This window comes from Astatotilapia calliptera, chromosome 17 (genome assembly GCF_900246225.1).
Source record: "Astatotilapia calliptera chromosome 17, fAstCal1.2, whole genome shotgun sequence".
Taxonomy (NCBI): Eukaryota; Metazoa; Chordata; class Actinopteri; order Cichliformes; family Cichlidae; genus Astatotilapia; species Astatotilapia calliptera.
This window is the reverse complement of record NC_039318.1, coordinates 24,743,947-24,760,929: the sequence shown is the minus strand read 5'-3', so window position 1 is coordinate 24,760,929 and position 16,983 is coordinate 24,743,947. Positions and strand designations below refer to the sequence as shown.

Genomic DNA, 16,983 nt, shown 5'->3' with positions numbered 1-16,983 from the left:
AGTGCTGAAAAACATTGCCGGATAAAATGACACCACACCATGAAGCTGATACAAAATTATTACGTCACAACCTCAAATCTCGATTCCACTGGATCAGACATTCTCGTATAAACAGAAAACAGCTAACAGGGCTGATTTAGGGCCATAATTGTGCCAACTTTTACTGCCTCCAGTACGTGTAATAGAAGGCAGCGTTTGAACCCTCGTTAAATCCTTACTTAAACAAGTCAGCGTTCCAACAGATCCATCAAGCTTTGACTTTTAAATCACATGTTGTGACCGCGTGCCTCAGGCTTTATCTGGAGATGGGTCTTTGCAAAACCCAAAAACAAAATTGTAAGAAATACATTAATATTTCATCTCTTACTAAGCAGATGTTACAACTCCAATTCATCTGGAACACCCCCTCAAGTCAGACAAGTGGGTGGCAGTGTATGTAAACATTAGTAAAACTTGCAACCTATACTACTGTTGTGTGACTACCTAAATGAGTCTTTTAAATAGATTTCAGAGGCGTTTTTAAGCTAAAAACAAAAAGAGCAAAAAACCCCCCAAACAAACAGAAAGCTTGCTTAGAGATGCATTAATTGATTCTTACCAAGTTGGAGCCAAACAAGTCCTGGTTGTCCCTGGTTTTCAAATTTTACTATCGGAACGGACTCGATTCAGTAGTGCTCTCACTCCCAGCTCTGACATAAGACTTCCAAGGTAAATTGATCATCTACGCCATCCGTCCTTTTCTTTGCATTGAGTTGGAAGTTTCCCGGTCGATGTCAGTCTTGTTTATCCTCCTTCTCATACTGTATGTTCCGAATACAGTCGGGAATTCTCACAAATAATAGGCTAAAATTTCTGGATTTACTTCAGCTCTACCACCATTTTTAATAGAAACTCCTTTTTAACTGAGAGCTGTGGCTGATGTAGCCACAGTAATCAAGGCGTATCTTAGCTTGCTGGATGAATGACAAACTACTGGATTAACAAAGCTGTTCAACTAGTCATTTCTTGATATAATGGTTTTAATGTGCTGGTAAATACATTTGCAAAGGTCAAAAATAATTTGCTAAAAGGCTTTGTTAAACACTGAGCTGTTTTCAACAGCTCAGGGAGTGGCAGCCTTCGTCATCAGCTCTGCTGTAGATGGAAGATGCATGACAACAACTTTGACTAATCACTGGGTGAGTGAGATCTGTTCGATATTTAAAACTAAGGCAGTGCTGAGATAGTCGCTTTGGCGGCTAGCCATGTGTCCTTGTATAAAGGGCTGGGCATTTATCCAAAACATCCCAGATGCAGACAGCTGGGTTGGGCCACCCTGCCACAAATGGCCCTAATGGGGTCCCAGACAAACATCAGTCCAAATGAGCCCCAAAGGCTTATTCCATTTACTCCCATAAAAAGACAAAATCCAGGAGTTGTACTTTATGACTTAGGGTAGTAAGTTTAAGACACTCAAGCAACCAAACAAACTGAATGCCTCAGCATGAGCAGTCTGTCAGTCCAGTCAATCAGCCAGCTGTTACATCATTCAGTGGAAAATCTTGCTAGACTTGGGAGGTGAATGAGGATGTACTTGTTTGACAGGCAATACAAACCAAGACAATGTAAGAGTTTAAGATTAAAATGAGGAAACCATTTGGGGTATAGCATTGTTGAAGTTCTATTTAACAAGTAAGCACAACAGCAACTTTAAACACTAGAAGTTCATAAAAAAAGTCTAATTTTACCATCTTCGTAGGGCACGTGGAAGACACATTTAGGCTCGGAAGATTATCATGCAACAAACTGGATGAATGGATCAATGCAATTTAGGCATTTCTTAAATACTGCAGATTTATATAATAAATTCATTTTCTCTAGATTTGCAATAGAAACAGATTAAACCTCTTTTATTAGCACTAACTGCTAAATGAATCAAGGCTAACAGCTTCAAGAAGCCCCCATCAAACAAACAGTTCAAAGCAAAAACTAAACTAAACTAAAAAAAAACTGTTTAGAATGATATAAAACCAGAGCTACGGGTCTGATTGGAAGATAACATCAATAGACACCCAATGCTTTTCAAACCATGTGCACAACAATGAACAAAGGAGTCTACAAATCCTATCATAGATATTACCGTCTGATTAAAAAAAAAAAAACAAAAAAAAAAAAAAAAAAAAAAAACCCACTTAAAATGTTTAAAATTTCAACAATGACTGAAAACATTACATTATATTTTCAGTATAACTCACATACTGTCGGAGCCCTTCAAAATAAAACTGAGTTTAAATCCAGAAAATATGATTATAACACACATCTCATGACTTGATGCTGTGGAGGCAACGCATAGAGAAAAAGACCAAGTACCTCCCTTCTTATGAAGTTAAGCAACTCTTCAAAACCCTCACCGTGTTGGTTCGGAGGTTAGAAGCGCTTTATTCAGTCTGTTTCAAAGGAAACCCTGGCACATTAAAGGAAGTAAAGACACAGTTCCCTTTGATATCCAACCTTTTTTACATCAAGTTTCTTTAAAACCTGGAGTGTGGGAATATATTGCATGTGGTGATTGTTGTAAGCCTTTGTGTTTGCTGAATTGTGTTTTGAACACACACCCACTAAGATAATGTCCAACCTATTATGCAACACAGGCCAAAGACTCAAATTATGTTCAGACATTGTGCGGTGGTTTGGGTGTTTGTCTTTTCTCAGGAAGTCTTATCAGATCATGACTGACTTTGTTTTTTGGGTTGTTGTTTTTTTAAAATTCTTGCTCAATTACTCAAACGATGAATCGCTTCTTAAACAGTCACAGGTCATACATTAAAGTTAGTTAGGACATGCAGGAAACCCAAATTACATCCCTGAGGCTACAACATGCTTGCAGCCATGTGTGAAGCGGCATTCAGTGAAACTGTGAAACCCCCGCTTCACTCGTAGGATCGTGTTTCTGGAAAAGCTGTCACGCTCGCAACAATGGTTTAATGCAACTGAGAAAGTAACACTGCAACACAAACTTGAACTTTGAGCAAGTAAAGCCTCGAGTCTGAAAGAGGCGAGCCATCACCAAACATGTTCAAATAGGCCAACTGATAAAACAAGATTAAAGTGAAGACTAATCTGGTCTCGCCTACATTTATTTACACTATTTAATTGGCATCAATACACTGTAAAGAACTGCCTAATAACTACAACCAAACCAGAAGTGCTACCTAGAATCATTTTCTGGCACGTTCTACAGTTGTTTGTAATACACAACACACATCTATCTGTCCATCTACACACAAGAAATCCTGATGTGAAATCTTCTTCCATGTTCCGCTGTGACTTTGTTACGACTCTGAAGCGAGTACGAATGGGAGCTCCTGGTTTAAATCTCCCGAATTTAATTCAGACGTAACCTCAGAGTGGTCTTATGCTCCGAAATACTCCCCTGTGCTGTGGTTGGTCATTGACAACATTAATCAACACAGACAGAAAAAGCCTCTAAATCCTCCAGTGGGTATCACCCTCCAGTGACAAGCGGTCATCAGAGCACCCATGTCCCTGTGGGGATCAATGTCACACCGTCGCTTCGATATTCCCCTCTGGTTATTAACAGCATGGAGGCTCACAGGAACCACAGATGGAGAGAGAGTAGCAAGGTGACATATGCTAATTTACAACATCTGCTCAAACCTTCAATTTAAAAAGAAAAAAAAAAGGGGGGGGGGAGTGGTGGTATTGCATGTTTAAACCTTTACTAGTAAAATCTGATTTTTCAACCTGATATGGTCTGAAAAATACACTGATAGAAAACACTTGAAGATGTATGGAAATCTTAATATTTTCAAGATTTTTCCCCATTTACACAATAAAAGAAACTACTGTCATACAGGAAGTTCACCTAAAATAAAATACAGAGAATTAGTAACATAAGGATTCCACCCTTTTGGTCCTACATCTCTTTTTCAGTGCGAGGCTAATCTGAGGACCAGTGTTGGGTGTAACACGTTACTGTAATTAAATGACATTTATCCTCACCATCCACAGCCTTAAAGCACCAAACACTGATTCAGACGTGTTCAGGTATTCCTATGACAAAGGGCAAACCAGGGACATGTCTTCTTCATTAAGCCTGTCACAGGGGTGTGCTACTTTTAGACTATTTAGTCTTTTGGCATCTTTAAAAGGAACTTTTCGGTGTTTGTTGCCAGGGATTCAGATGTTTTGATGACATTATGCAAAAAAGTAATGCGCCTGCAAAACAAAGTAATTCTCCAAAACGGTACTTTGGTTAATAAACATGAACTTGCTTTGGAGACCATGACAAGCTGCGGAAAGGCGGTTACACTCCTAACCAGGGCTGCAACGATTCGTCGATGTCATCAACACATTGTTGACGCGTCATATTCTAAAACCACGCAAATGTGTTTATGTAAGGAAGCTAGGGGGCACAATTGCCTCTATCATCTGCCAAGACTGCAGTCAATACTAATGAAGAAGAACAGAGCGAACAGCACAACAGCTAGTTTGTTTTTTCCCCCTCACATTAATCTTAAGGTTTATTTTGAATGGTAAACCTCTTCAACCTAACATTAGGTAGTTAATCTATGGGTTGGACCATATATATCAGTTTAATTGGTTTTGAACATGACACCATCTGAGACATGATATACAACCAATATACAAGCACAGGAAGCAGAGATAAGAGTTACTGAAATAATCACTGACTAATCAAAGAAAAATTGGCTGATTAGTTGAATACATAAATATTCATTTGTTGCTGCCCTACTCCTAACCTGACACACAGTACTAGGAAGCCCAGTGTGACTTGGCCCTCATTTCCCCATCATGCAGATACAAATGACCCCAACAGAGCACTTTGCTCCTGGGCTGCAGGATTACTTTTGGTTTCTTGAGTTTCTGAAAGTAGAATGGGAGGCAGAGCCTTCAGCTTTCATGCCCTTCTCCTGTGGGCAGGATGGGACTATGGGACTGAACTGTCCGATAGTTTGTGTTTTACTCTCGTCTTGGAGCTCTTCGGTTTCTCTAACTGGTAGCAGTACATGGCCGGCCCTCCCTGATGCCGTTTGCCCTATATACACACACTAATGCCTACAATACTGCATTGATGTATTTTATTGTGAACTGAACTTTGACTCAATTAAACACAAAATAGTTTTTCTTCATTCATTCGCAGGCTGCGCAGTACATTGCCGAGGGCTGCTGCTGGCCTGTGAGATACAGTTTGAGATGGGTGGATTTTGGCTTCTTTTAGTGTTCCTTTGCAGCATTTATCATTTAATAGCCAAAAGCATTTTAGCTCCTCACCAGTTCTTGCACTGGCTTAGCTGGTATGACTGCATGATTCTGAACCCTACTGTGATGAAAAGGCGGCACAAGTAATCAAAGGAGTGCAATCTGTAGTTTTCCACATATTCAAATCATCACAAAGATGAAGCCTCTTATGTGTTTATGAAGCTGCTGCTGTTGTTGTTGTTGCCATGAAATGAAGATGTCAGATGGGTCAGAGGATATGAATGAATGCAGATAGACAGAGATAAACGGCACACCCACCAACAGGATGAGCTTTTATTTCCTGTTAGCCTTTTTAAACACTCATTTCAGGGCAGTCCCTTTTGTTCTAATTAGAATGAACTGCCACAAAGTGACAATTCTTTTTTAAAATGTATTATTTAATGCCACCAGCAAATGCTAAATTCCCTGTTTACCCCAAGGAGTCTCACAGTCTAGGTGATAGATTGGCACAAAATGTTTCACTGTGTGGACATTTATGGCTCCGCGACCAATTAACTGACCTCTCTGAGGCTGTGTTCCCCTTTTCAGAAGACCTCTAAAGAAAGCGCAGTGAAATTGAGTTGATGCAGCTCTGTTTCCCTGAAAATTAATCATAAGAACTTTCATGCATAACCAGGCAGTTGTCATTCCTGAGAACAAATTAACCTACACACTTTAACTGGTACACTTCACAATATCCAGAGGTGAATGCATGATATGTTGCAGGTTACAATGGTTAAGCAGGATCAAATGTTCAATATGGCTCTCTCTCACCAGGCTGACTGACGACACTAACAATATAAAGAGATTTAGGGCCGTGCGGGACCCGCTTATCTGCCAAAGAGGAAGCGCAATCCCCTCACCTCAGACCACAACTTTATATCAAAGCCCTCTTAAAACTGCAGAGAAAGCAAAAGAATCATCTTCCAGCATGCAAGTAGGCTTAGGGTGCCATATACTACTACTCTGTGGTATGCACATGCACGGAGGAGGTGTTTTGGAAAGAGCAGAAGCACATCTCCGGAGCATTTAAAGATTTATTAGATACCTGAGAAAGGAGGGCAGAAAAGAAGTGCAAGTGTAAAGCAGCTGTTGAGAAAGAAGTTTGCAAGAACACATGAAGCAATCCGGAAGCTACATGAGGGACTTTCTTTTTTTGTGTTACAAAATGCATCAAGATCATTTTAAAGTATGTGCTGAAAGAAAACATACATGTGATTTCAAACTGGACTGCAAATGCAGGAAGGCAGCGGGCCTTACCTTTCTGCAGTCATAAACACTGTCTAAACGCACACACACTCCTGGACACGGTGTGCACACTCAGCTAACACTTATCTGAGAGCCAAATATAGGCCATCCCTTGAAGATAATTAGAACTCATTTTGTGATCCCAATTTAGAAATCAGTGCAAGAAGCTTCTCATGTCGTCCTTTACGCCAGAAAGTTATGATAAGATACGAAATAAAACACGCTCCCATGAGGAGATGCAAGACTCAGAGAGGGGACAGCCCCCCTCAACCCAAAAATGAATGATTTTAACTGGTTTTCTCATAATGCATGAAATCAGTATTATAATCTGCTTTGCATATGATCGACGAGGACAAACAGGAGGGTGTTTATATCAGATATATCTGATTTTTATCTGCCATCTTCAACTTTTTGTTTGACCAGTCATGGAAAGACTTGGTATTGTGTGGGGAGTGGATACTGAACAGCGAGGGAGAGGCAAGTGAGTCACATAAAAATAAGTATTAAAAGAAAGAGCTAGGCAGATGTCATGATTTAGTACCGTTTTAGCTGTTTATGTGCCTTTCTCTGACTCACACACAGTAAGCAGCCTGATGGACAGATAAAGCTCCTTTAACAACCGCACGATGGGGAATTTATGGTTCAGAGGTGTTAGCACACTGGAAGCCTGTGGGCAGCTACTGACCATCTGCATACCTGCAGAGAGCGTCTGTTTTCAGATGGTGGCAGAGTCAAATATACGTGGTACAACTGGTCTGTGTGTGAGGTTGTAACATCTAAAGAAATAAGGGAAAGTTTAAAACAAGTCAACTACCTTTGCTGTCAAACTACCACTGAAATTAATCAAAACTAAAGTAAAACAAGCAAATCCACTGTTCTAGAAACCTGCTGAAACTAAACTATATTCACAACAAAAGCTGAAAACCAACTTTAAAAGAGTAAATGGAAAACGTAAAATCATAATGACTACAGCTAAAGATGGCCCACCTCTTCATTAGATTTTTCATGAAGTGCTCAAAGTGCAAAAACAGATGCACTGGAGAAATTCAGCAGCGATGTGTTTCACTGGAAATCCTGATACAGTTACCAAGAAAACAAACAAACAAACAAACAAAAAAAAAAACTGGTTGTGAGCACTTTCAGGTGGGAACTATTTTCTTCCACCAACCAGCAGAAACTTGCATCTGGCTGACTTAACAGCTGAACTAATGTTTACCTTGGTCAGACTGAGCCTCTAGTCAATAGCTATAGGGTGACATATTTACTGGGTGTAGTTTATTAAAAAAAGAAAATTGTTCCTACTTGAAACTGCAACAACAAGCTTTGCTGTTTTTTCTGACGAACTTGGTGATGAGTTCTGGAAAGGGACGCTGTTAGAGAGGTTTTCAAATACCACACACTGAGTGCCATTTAGTGTAATAATAGTCAAGAGAAGGCTGATATCAATAAAGGTTTGGGGACAAATGGTCAAATATCTTTAATATAATTATACTTTTTGTTTATTGCAGGGTGAACTGTCCCTTTAACTCTCTATGGCGATGACAGTTAAATTCACAAACTTCATGTACTCCAGCCTGAAAGCAGAAAAATCACATCTGTAAGGGAATCTGTACTCAGTTTATTTAGTTTCACGGGGCTCTGATGTGCGCTCAAGTGGCTCCAGAAAAATCGGAAAGTGATAATAATAATAAAAGAAAGCAAGGCCCTGAACACAAGCTGGTCACCACCGACTGACGCATGGTGGAGAGTGATCCCAGTCAGACCCCTGAGCAGACAGGAGGGGACTGAAGTGGGTCGTTTCCACATGGCACACAACACAAACACGTGACCGTCACCGGGTCTCTTACCTGTACCCAAAGCTGACACACACACACACACACACACACACACACACACACACACACACACACACACACCGACAGTTAGAAAGCAATTTAACGGAATTTACATCATCTCAAATCAAGCAAACGCTCTCCACTTCAACTGCGTCAAGACACCGAGCTCCACAAGCACTTACTTCCGGTGTAAGATTTCAAAGTAAAAATAAGTAACAGGGAAAAAAAAATGGTAGGGTACCAACATTATTTGTTTTTAATCAATCAATGAATCCCAAGATTATTATAGTAAACTGAAAATAACCTAAAATTATTAAATTAACATTAAGCACACTTCTGCAAACTAAAATAAAATTTTAAAAATTGAGTTTTAGTCCAAATAATATAATAATTTAAAAGCCAAAACCCAAATAACTAAAGTTAAATAAGCAAACAAAGAAAGGGACTGAAAGGCATGCCAAGGTGATGATCAAACACTCCAGAACTATAAATGTTTTTATTTAACAGGGATCTTAACATCTGACAAGCTGGAAACAGAGACTATTGGATATTTTTTGCCTGAAAGTCAAATTTCAGAGTTCAGGATTCATTACTTGGCATCAAGAAGCCAAGTAACCACAAATTAATTAGATAGACAGATAGTACTGTGAGGTACTACAAAAAAGCTAAAGGAAAATAAAAATTAGACCATTAATGCACAAAAAGTAGAGCAAATAAATCATATGCTTACTATAAATCTAAGAAACTCAGGCACCAATTTCCTTTCTGCTGTACACATAGCTATATATTTGGGGATTTGAAGCTAATAACAGTATATATATATATATTTTTTTAAAAAAGTCTTTATATATATATTTTATTTATTTATTTATTTTAAATGAGCAGTGTAACTCAAGAGTCGATCTAAACTATTTATGCCAGTGTGAAGCGACTCAAAGTGTACAAAGCCAAACTTCAAACCATCACTTTTCAGTTTCTAATCAACTGGTGTGGTCTGACTATAAATTTTAACCTTAATATGCAGATTTAGGCAGAAGTGTTTACCTGTAACAGATGGTATATTTGCGCCAAATCTGATCATCTTCAGTACAATGTCATAAAATGTGCAGAAAGCAACAAATAAACAATTAAAATGAAATTATTTAACAGGATCCTACATGTGGTTAGCTATAAAGCCATAGTTTTTTTTAAAAATTGTTTTAATATGAAACCCAGCATTCCCACTTCCTGTCTAATTGGCACTATCGGCTGCCGGCTTTCCGCAGACGCTCCACGCCGACTGCGGCTCCCTCTGCCCCGCTACCCGCCGCCCTGACGTTCGGAGGCGGCTACAGCTTCGTGCTAACAGTGTGCTCTCTCTTTCCCTACACAACCCCCACCTCTACACTCAAACACATCACGGTCAAAAAGCGAAAACACAGCGAAATGTAGCAGCTGGCTGTTCACACGGACCCTCTGAGCGTTTTCTGCCCCGGCGTGCTGATGCTCAGTCCCGACCCCACATCCGACAAAACGGGTATAAGATGCTCGGCCAGCGGCGTGCCACGACACACCACCGCGTCCCTAAATCATTATCAACCACTCACCGTGAAAAGGCGGTCGCTTATGCGTGAAAGGAAGAAGAAAATCGCTCCCTACCGTAGACATCGGTCGGTGCTGGTGGATGCTTCCTCTTGAAGCTGTCAAAGAGGCTGTGCGGCGCAGCAGCTGCCGTCTCTTTGCCTCCTCCCACCGGCCGCCCCTGGCTCTGGCTCGTCAGGATACCTCCAGGGTAAGAAAAGCCCGGTTCTATAAAGTCGACAGACTGCCTGCTTGTCTATCTGCAGATTAGAGCAGAGAGACAGACCGCTACACCAATATGAGCCTCTGAGTGAGCAGGGCGTGTCACACAGCCCGTGACCCTCCCCGGTCCTGCTGCGTGCTGAGCCGCTGAGCCAGCGCCACACCAAATTTCATTAAAAAAAAACTGGGGAGTTAACGTAGCATGCTTGGTATGCACAAGTCATCTGTAGCTGAAAAAAGAAAGTGAGAGCTGTGTAGTGAGTTATCAGATTAAAAACTTTGATACATGACTGACACAAAAATAAAGTAGGATATTAGTAATTGTGAACGATTTGACGGATTTCATGGCTAGATTAGTACTATGGGAAATGGGGAATGTAGCTTGCAAAACACAAGAAAATGTAATAGCAAGAATATATACTAAAAAGACAAACCAGTTAATACTTATAATAAATATAGATGGCTCCAACTACGCAGAAGTGTAACGTTTTGTGCATACAAAATCCTCCTGAGAACCGACCTATGCATTTTTGTCCTCTGTAATGGACATTTGTTTTTGGTCTATGTCTTTCGATTTATTTGAGCCACCTTACTAAGTCCTGATGTAGTAAATACAGGACTTTTCATTGATATCTCATGTGTTTGGGTGGCCTCTTTCAGTGCCAAAGAGGAAGGAAATCACAAAATAAGTTCAATGTAAAGATTCCTTTCTCTAGGTTCCCAGGAGGATATGTGTCTTCTCCGTGCACTGAGGTGAATCATTATGTCCCCCTAAGACCCAGCAATTACATTACATCTGACATTTTTAGCCATCACAAATAAGAATGTTTTCAATTTAATTCACAACCAATCCCACACATAAAAGCTAAGAGTTTGATTTCCTGTTTTATCCTGTCAATTAATGGAACTCATGATATGTATGTACATGCTTAAAAGTGCATTAAGCTATACACATCCTGTTTTTATCAATTCAATTTCAACCTTACTGAAATCGTGTTGAAATTGTGGTTTTTTGCATGAAACATGAAAATAGGACAACCCTGCCCACAACCACCAAATGGGTGATCAGTGATCCTCTGATTACATCAAGCAGAAAACAGGAAATATAATTATTTATTTATTTTTTTGTTCTTCTGGGTCTCAGCAGCCTATATGTTTATATTAACTGCAGTAGGTAGAAAATATTTTCCTACCTGATACCTGACATTTTATCACTTATGTTGAGCTCAGGTTGTTCAGCACTCTTCTCTCAGTGACTCCAAAGACAACTGAATTATATTAAAAGATCTAAGCTTCCTTGTGTGTTTTTGGCACACACTGGATTGTGCGTCATATCTCTTATCAGGGTTTTAAAGCAGACAAGGAAATTATGGCATGTGAGCAGAGTGTCCACATCCCAGCAGACTAAATGTGGGACAAAGATACAGGACAGTAATGCTGAGAGGCATTAATCATGTGAAGGACATATTTTATTTGAACATGACCTTCCCAACTCCCGTCAAGTTTAGTTTGATGTCATTGTCTTCCTACTCTGCGCTTTTTATCCAAATAACCTTTGAAACAGATTATTTCAGTTGTTGCTTTGTCTAGACATCATTGCGAGGATTCACCCATCGACTAGTAAATCGCTACAAAATCAAAATGTGGAAAAAAAAACTTTATTAACTACAGTTGTCAGCAGAAGTTCACATATACAAATCATGGGGATGAATGTGATGGCGAATTTGGATCTTTGATAATTTCTTTGAACTATTATTTCTATTGTGTGTCCAGCATACACCTTTAATAACTTTAAAAAACAAGAACTGGGTGCACAAGTTTGAATTTATTTTTTGTTCCCTCTTGTTCACATAGGGTCAAAGGTATACATGCAGATTCAAATGCATACATACAATCACTTAAATCTTTTAATAAGTGCTGTTGAAGGTTCTACAATGTATTGACTCTGACTTTCTACAATGAGAAAGTCCAAGCAACTCAGTAAAGATCTAAGACAAGGAACTGTAGATTTACAGAAGCTGGGAAGGTCTGTTGGAGCTATTTCTAAAATACTGCAGATTCCAAGATCATAAGTTCAAACATTTGCATGTCAGTACAAGTTATTTGGATGCGTCACTACTTTGCCAAGGTCTGAAAGAAGACCAAGCTATTACCCTGAGATGAGAGAAAGTTGGTTACGATGTAGGGAACAATGCAAGAACTAGCAAAGATCAAGCATGCCATGAGCTGGAAACTGCTGGGACACCAGCGTCACTGTCCACAGAGAATGATGTCAACACATAAAGGAGGATAACATGAAACTTCTGGAATGACCTTCTCAAATACCCAACCTCAGTCCTAAATTTTAATCCGGAAATTTATGGACTATGCTTAAAAGTTTCAGGTGAGTGCCAGAAAACCAACTAACTGACTAAATGAACTCCAGTTATTTTGCCAAGAAGAGCGTTCAAATATCCAGCCAGAACTATCCCAGAACCTCGTTGATGGCAACCAAAAGCATCTGTTTGAGGTGTAACTTGGTAATGGAGATTTCATCAAATATTAATGGGGGTGTGGACATGTATTTGAGCATGTATGTATACTTTGGACAATGTGTCGAGGACAGAAAAACCAAAATAAATTCAAACTTGTCGAACCAATTCTTTCATTTTTTAAACTCGTTAAAGAACAGTTCAAATAAAAACTCCAAACTTACCATCATATTCACGCCCACTGTGAGTGTATGTGATCTTCTGACCAAAAAGCAATTTTGAGCCTTTAAAAAAACCCTCATAACAAACCCACTAATCACTCAATACTGAAATACCTCTCACAGCAAGATACTTAAAGCTCCAGCTGATACTGTCATTTCCTATCCTACATCTTTGCGTAAATGCAGGATGATGTGACTCGTGTTATGACACTGAATAGGTCTGGCTCATGAGAATGTATGGTATGCACGAACATGTGTACGCTTGTGAGTGGAAACCTCCATTCAGTGGAAGCCTTGTCCCTAATGTGTCCCCTCACGATGTGAAGTCAAATCCACTTAAAACCACTGTGTCAGGATTCATAAAGAGAATGGCTGCAAACTGGGCTTTGACCCACAAACCTCGAAGTGGCTCTCACACGTTGGCAGGATATGTGGCGGCTGAGCTGGCTGTAACAGGACAGTCTCTCCTTTTTGATAACAGGGATACAAAACACGACAGCCTTCTTCTGCCCCAGCCCTTTTCTATAGATTATCCCGGTTATGCAACATATCGTTTAGATCTCAGCAGTCAATTTTTGCTGATGTTCAATATATAAAGCTGTGGTTTAAACACATTTCACAGATGGTGCTGGTGGATTGCATGAAATAACGCACACACAGAACTTTCCAGCTTTTTTTCCGTTTCTAAAATGACTTCATTATTTTTCCTGCAACTCTCTGAAAATCTGTCCACTTAAGGGAGGGAAGGAATAGACCTTTTCTGTTTTGGAAGGCTTCACAGCTTCTCTCACATAGAGCTCTGTGAATACTGTGAAATGAGGAATAACCTGCTTTTAGGTACCAAAACAATTACTGACACACCTCCCAGCTAAGTATCAATTATGACGCTCAGGGCTATAGTGAAACAATCTGAGAGCCACACCCTGAAACCCTGACTTCTAATGAGGGACAAAGTCATTTTGATTTATCATTGCGCTGCAGTCATTTTACTGGCAGTATATTTAATACTGATGAGAAGCTACAGAAAGATTGGAGAACACCGGAGACATCCATCAAATACTACTGCTGCAGATATCTGACTCATGCCTGCTGGCAACTGCATTAGTGTGTGTTTTAAAGATACCATTAAGGCATCATGTGGAGATCCAAGTCTGTGAGGCATAGTGTTACTAGTGTATGTGTGTGTGTGTGTGTGCACGCGTGCATTTTAAATGAACAATTTCAACTCATGAAATTATCTTCTTATACAATTTAGGTGTTCTACTGTGATTTGAGCCTAACCATGTATAAATGGATGGGATTTCCTTTAAAAGGAAATTGAATGGCACTTTTCTTTTCTTACTAACCGATCAAAGCACTATAAAACACATTTGCTCATGCAATCATAGGTAAATGCATTTGGATGGTGCTCTAGTCTATGCACTGTAAACACTTTACCTGACATCTGTGGTAAGTTTAGCATCACAGATTATCTCAGTGACTAAACAGAGGACGAACGTGCACGCACCCAAGACTCGGAAGGCTTTTGAATAGAGGACCTTCTTGCTCTATTATTTTCTGTTATACATGCATTGTTGTAAAGGTGGAAGCTCACATTAAACAGAGCCAAAATTTCAAATAACGAGGTCTGCGCATGGAGACATAATCCTATTGAATCAAAAGCTCCAGCTTCAGATGGCTTTCTCTACTCTTGGCTCTGTATGATGTCAGAGAGAGAGGATAGCCCTTATATGGTAATCTGAAGCGCAAAGCTCTGAAGCTCCACCTACTTGCTGTTCAGACCTTTTGTTTGTGTGTGGTAGCCAATTAGAAGAGAGCTGGCTTATAACAGCATGTCCCACCTTGGAAGCTGAAAAATGTTCATACCCCACATCCCATGTTTGTTTGTTTTTTTACTATTAACAAAAAAAACAAAACAAAAATCACTGAATTTCATTGAAGGCCCAGCATCAGTAAAGTCTTGCTTGTTTATTTACCCTTACAACAGTCATTAATTCACTCTGAAGCAGCTCTTCTTAGACAGGATGAACTGTAGGGCAGCAGTTTTTCTGAACTGTAAATCATTGAAAAATAGTCTTAGAAAATAATAATATGGAGTTGGAATGAATGCTTAATAGGTCCACTTTAAGTACTGTTTGAAAAGCATTTAAAAGGAAGTCTTTCATCTCTGTCCTCCTTAGATGGAGCTGAGCAGGCTGTTAAGGTCTGTGCTAAGCTTGTTGTTTTCCCGGCAGAGACACGACTACGGCTCTGGATTGATTTGCTCCTGCGGTGAATACACACACCAGCCAGCAGCCTCCAGCTGGCAGCAGGAAGACCCGACCAACGTTGTCTCCGCAGGAGAGCTCATTGTCCCGCCCCTGCGGTGCATCATCTCACACTCTTCCTGCCTGCAAGATGCAAACATCTATATATGCATTGGAGACACCCTATTAACCAAAGTATGACTTTTTTGTGACATCATTATACCTTGGACACCAAAGTGCAAAGCTATGAGAGTGAAATATTGTGCATGTGCATGTTTTAAGACCAAAATATCACCTGGATGATGTGTAGTGCTTTTAGGAAACCATAAAATGCTGTCCTGAGCCAAGAATGTGGTACATGATGTGACAGACAGTCGTTTATGAAACTATAATATCCCACTGGGTGATGAAATCCTCTAAACATTTTATAAGAGGAGATGTCTGACTAATAACTTTATGTAAGTTATTACAATTATGAAACCAAGCAGCATTTAAAATGAAAGCTTGGCCTACACTGACCTCTAGTGAAGACATGACAAGTGTGCACACGGAGAACAGAAGGAGCAGATTCTATTTCATTTTTTCTCCAGCATATGAAAGGAAATCCCTAATAAAAAAAAACAAAAATATTAGCATGAACAGTTAAAACCATTAACACCAGACTATTTCCTTCGGTAGTTTTGTTGTTAGATTACAATCTGGTTACCAGACGCCTCCATGTGGCCAAACTGAGACACTTCATAGGCAAGAGTTGAGCAGAGGCAGACTGCAGAATATAGAGCAAATCAATGCAAAACGGTTTGCTTAAATAATTTATGAATGATACACAAACAATGAATACATGGTTTATAGCAGACTGTAAACTTACAATTTTAATGTGTATCAGATAGAGCTGTGAAGGTAGTAACTGCTGTTTTATATTTACAGTTTGAGTTAGAACTCGATGTAATAAATCACTTAGTCAGCTGATTTAGACCAGGGCAGACTCAAATAGTTTACTTTAAATTCACTAACTGCAGCTTTTTCACTGAAAATGTAGCTTCTTCTTTTTTTTAAAGAACATTTCCACATGCGAACTTGTGTTCTGGTAAACTGATGGGCTCAGCACTGTGTATTCAGGTGATCATTAACAACATCTATTCAACCAGTCACATGGGAGTAAATCAGTTCATTTAGTCCTGCAGACGTGGTGAAAGATGACCTGCTAAAGTACCTTTGCACTCATTACAGCAAAGGTACATTGAGCCTCGAAGCAGATTGGATACCACAGCAGAAGATCACACCAGGTGAACAAGAAATCAAGCTACAATTGGCAAGATTGGAAAAATCTTTCCTGATCCAAGTTTGAATTTCAGATGATACATTTGGATGAAGGATGAGAATTTTGGGTAAACAACACAAAAACAGGGAAAACATCTTGGCTTGTATCAGCTGTTCAGGCTGGCAGTACTGACGTAATGGTGCAGAGCATGGTTTCTTGAACATGACGTGATGAGTTCATTGTACTCAAATTGCCTGTATAGTTACCAGATGTGAATCTGGTAGGGCACCTTTGGGATGTGGTGAAACAGAAGATTCAACTGTGTGATGCTTTCATGTCAACATGGACCAAAATCTCTGAGGAACCTTTCCAGCACCTTGTTGAATCCATGCCATTAAGAATTAAGGCAAAGCGGAATCTCTTATACTCTTCATATCTACTTTATCCTTTGTTTAGTGGTTTGGTTTATGCATTATTTAACTGCTTGACTCCCCTCTCCTTTTTGGGCAATTTTTAAAAATATTTTACATATAAAACTTATTTGTTGATTAATCAAATCTTGCATTTGGAAACCTCTGCGGCCATAACAGAGCAAACAAAAACAGCATCCATACATCCACAAGGACTCACACAGCGGCACATCCTAAGAAATTTCCCATC

At 39.6% G+C, this 16,983-nt stretch overlaps 1 protein-coding gene across 3 annotated transcripts in view; it reads right to left on the bottom strand.

The window, feature by feature from the left end:
* Positions 1 to 10,272, bottom strand: part of LOC113009713 (fatty acyl-CoA reductase 1) — a 76,925-nt gene extending 66,653 nt beyond the window's left edge. Inside the window, exon 1 of one of the 3 annotated variants that reach the window (XM_026148186.1) lies at positions 9,981 to 10,272. In XM_026148186.1, the coding sequence (XP_026003971.1) occupies positions 9,981 to 9,989 (9 nt within the window). In that variant the 5' untranslated portion in view covers positions 9,990 to 10,272. Of the gene's footprint in view, positions 1 to 9,928 lie in introns of all 3 variants that reach the window. The other 2 variants (XM_026148184.1, XM_026148185.1) reach the window with 2 other exon arrangements.
* Between the last annotated feature and the right edge of the window lie 6,711 nt (positions 10,273 to 16,983).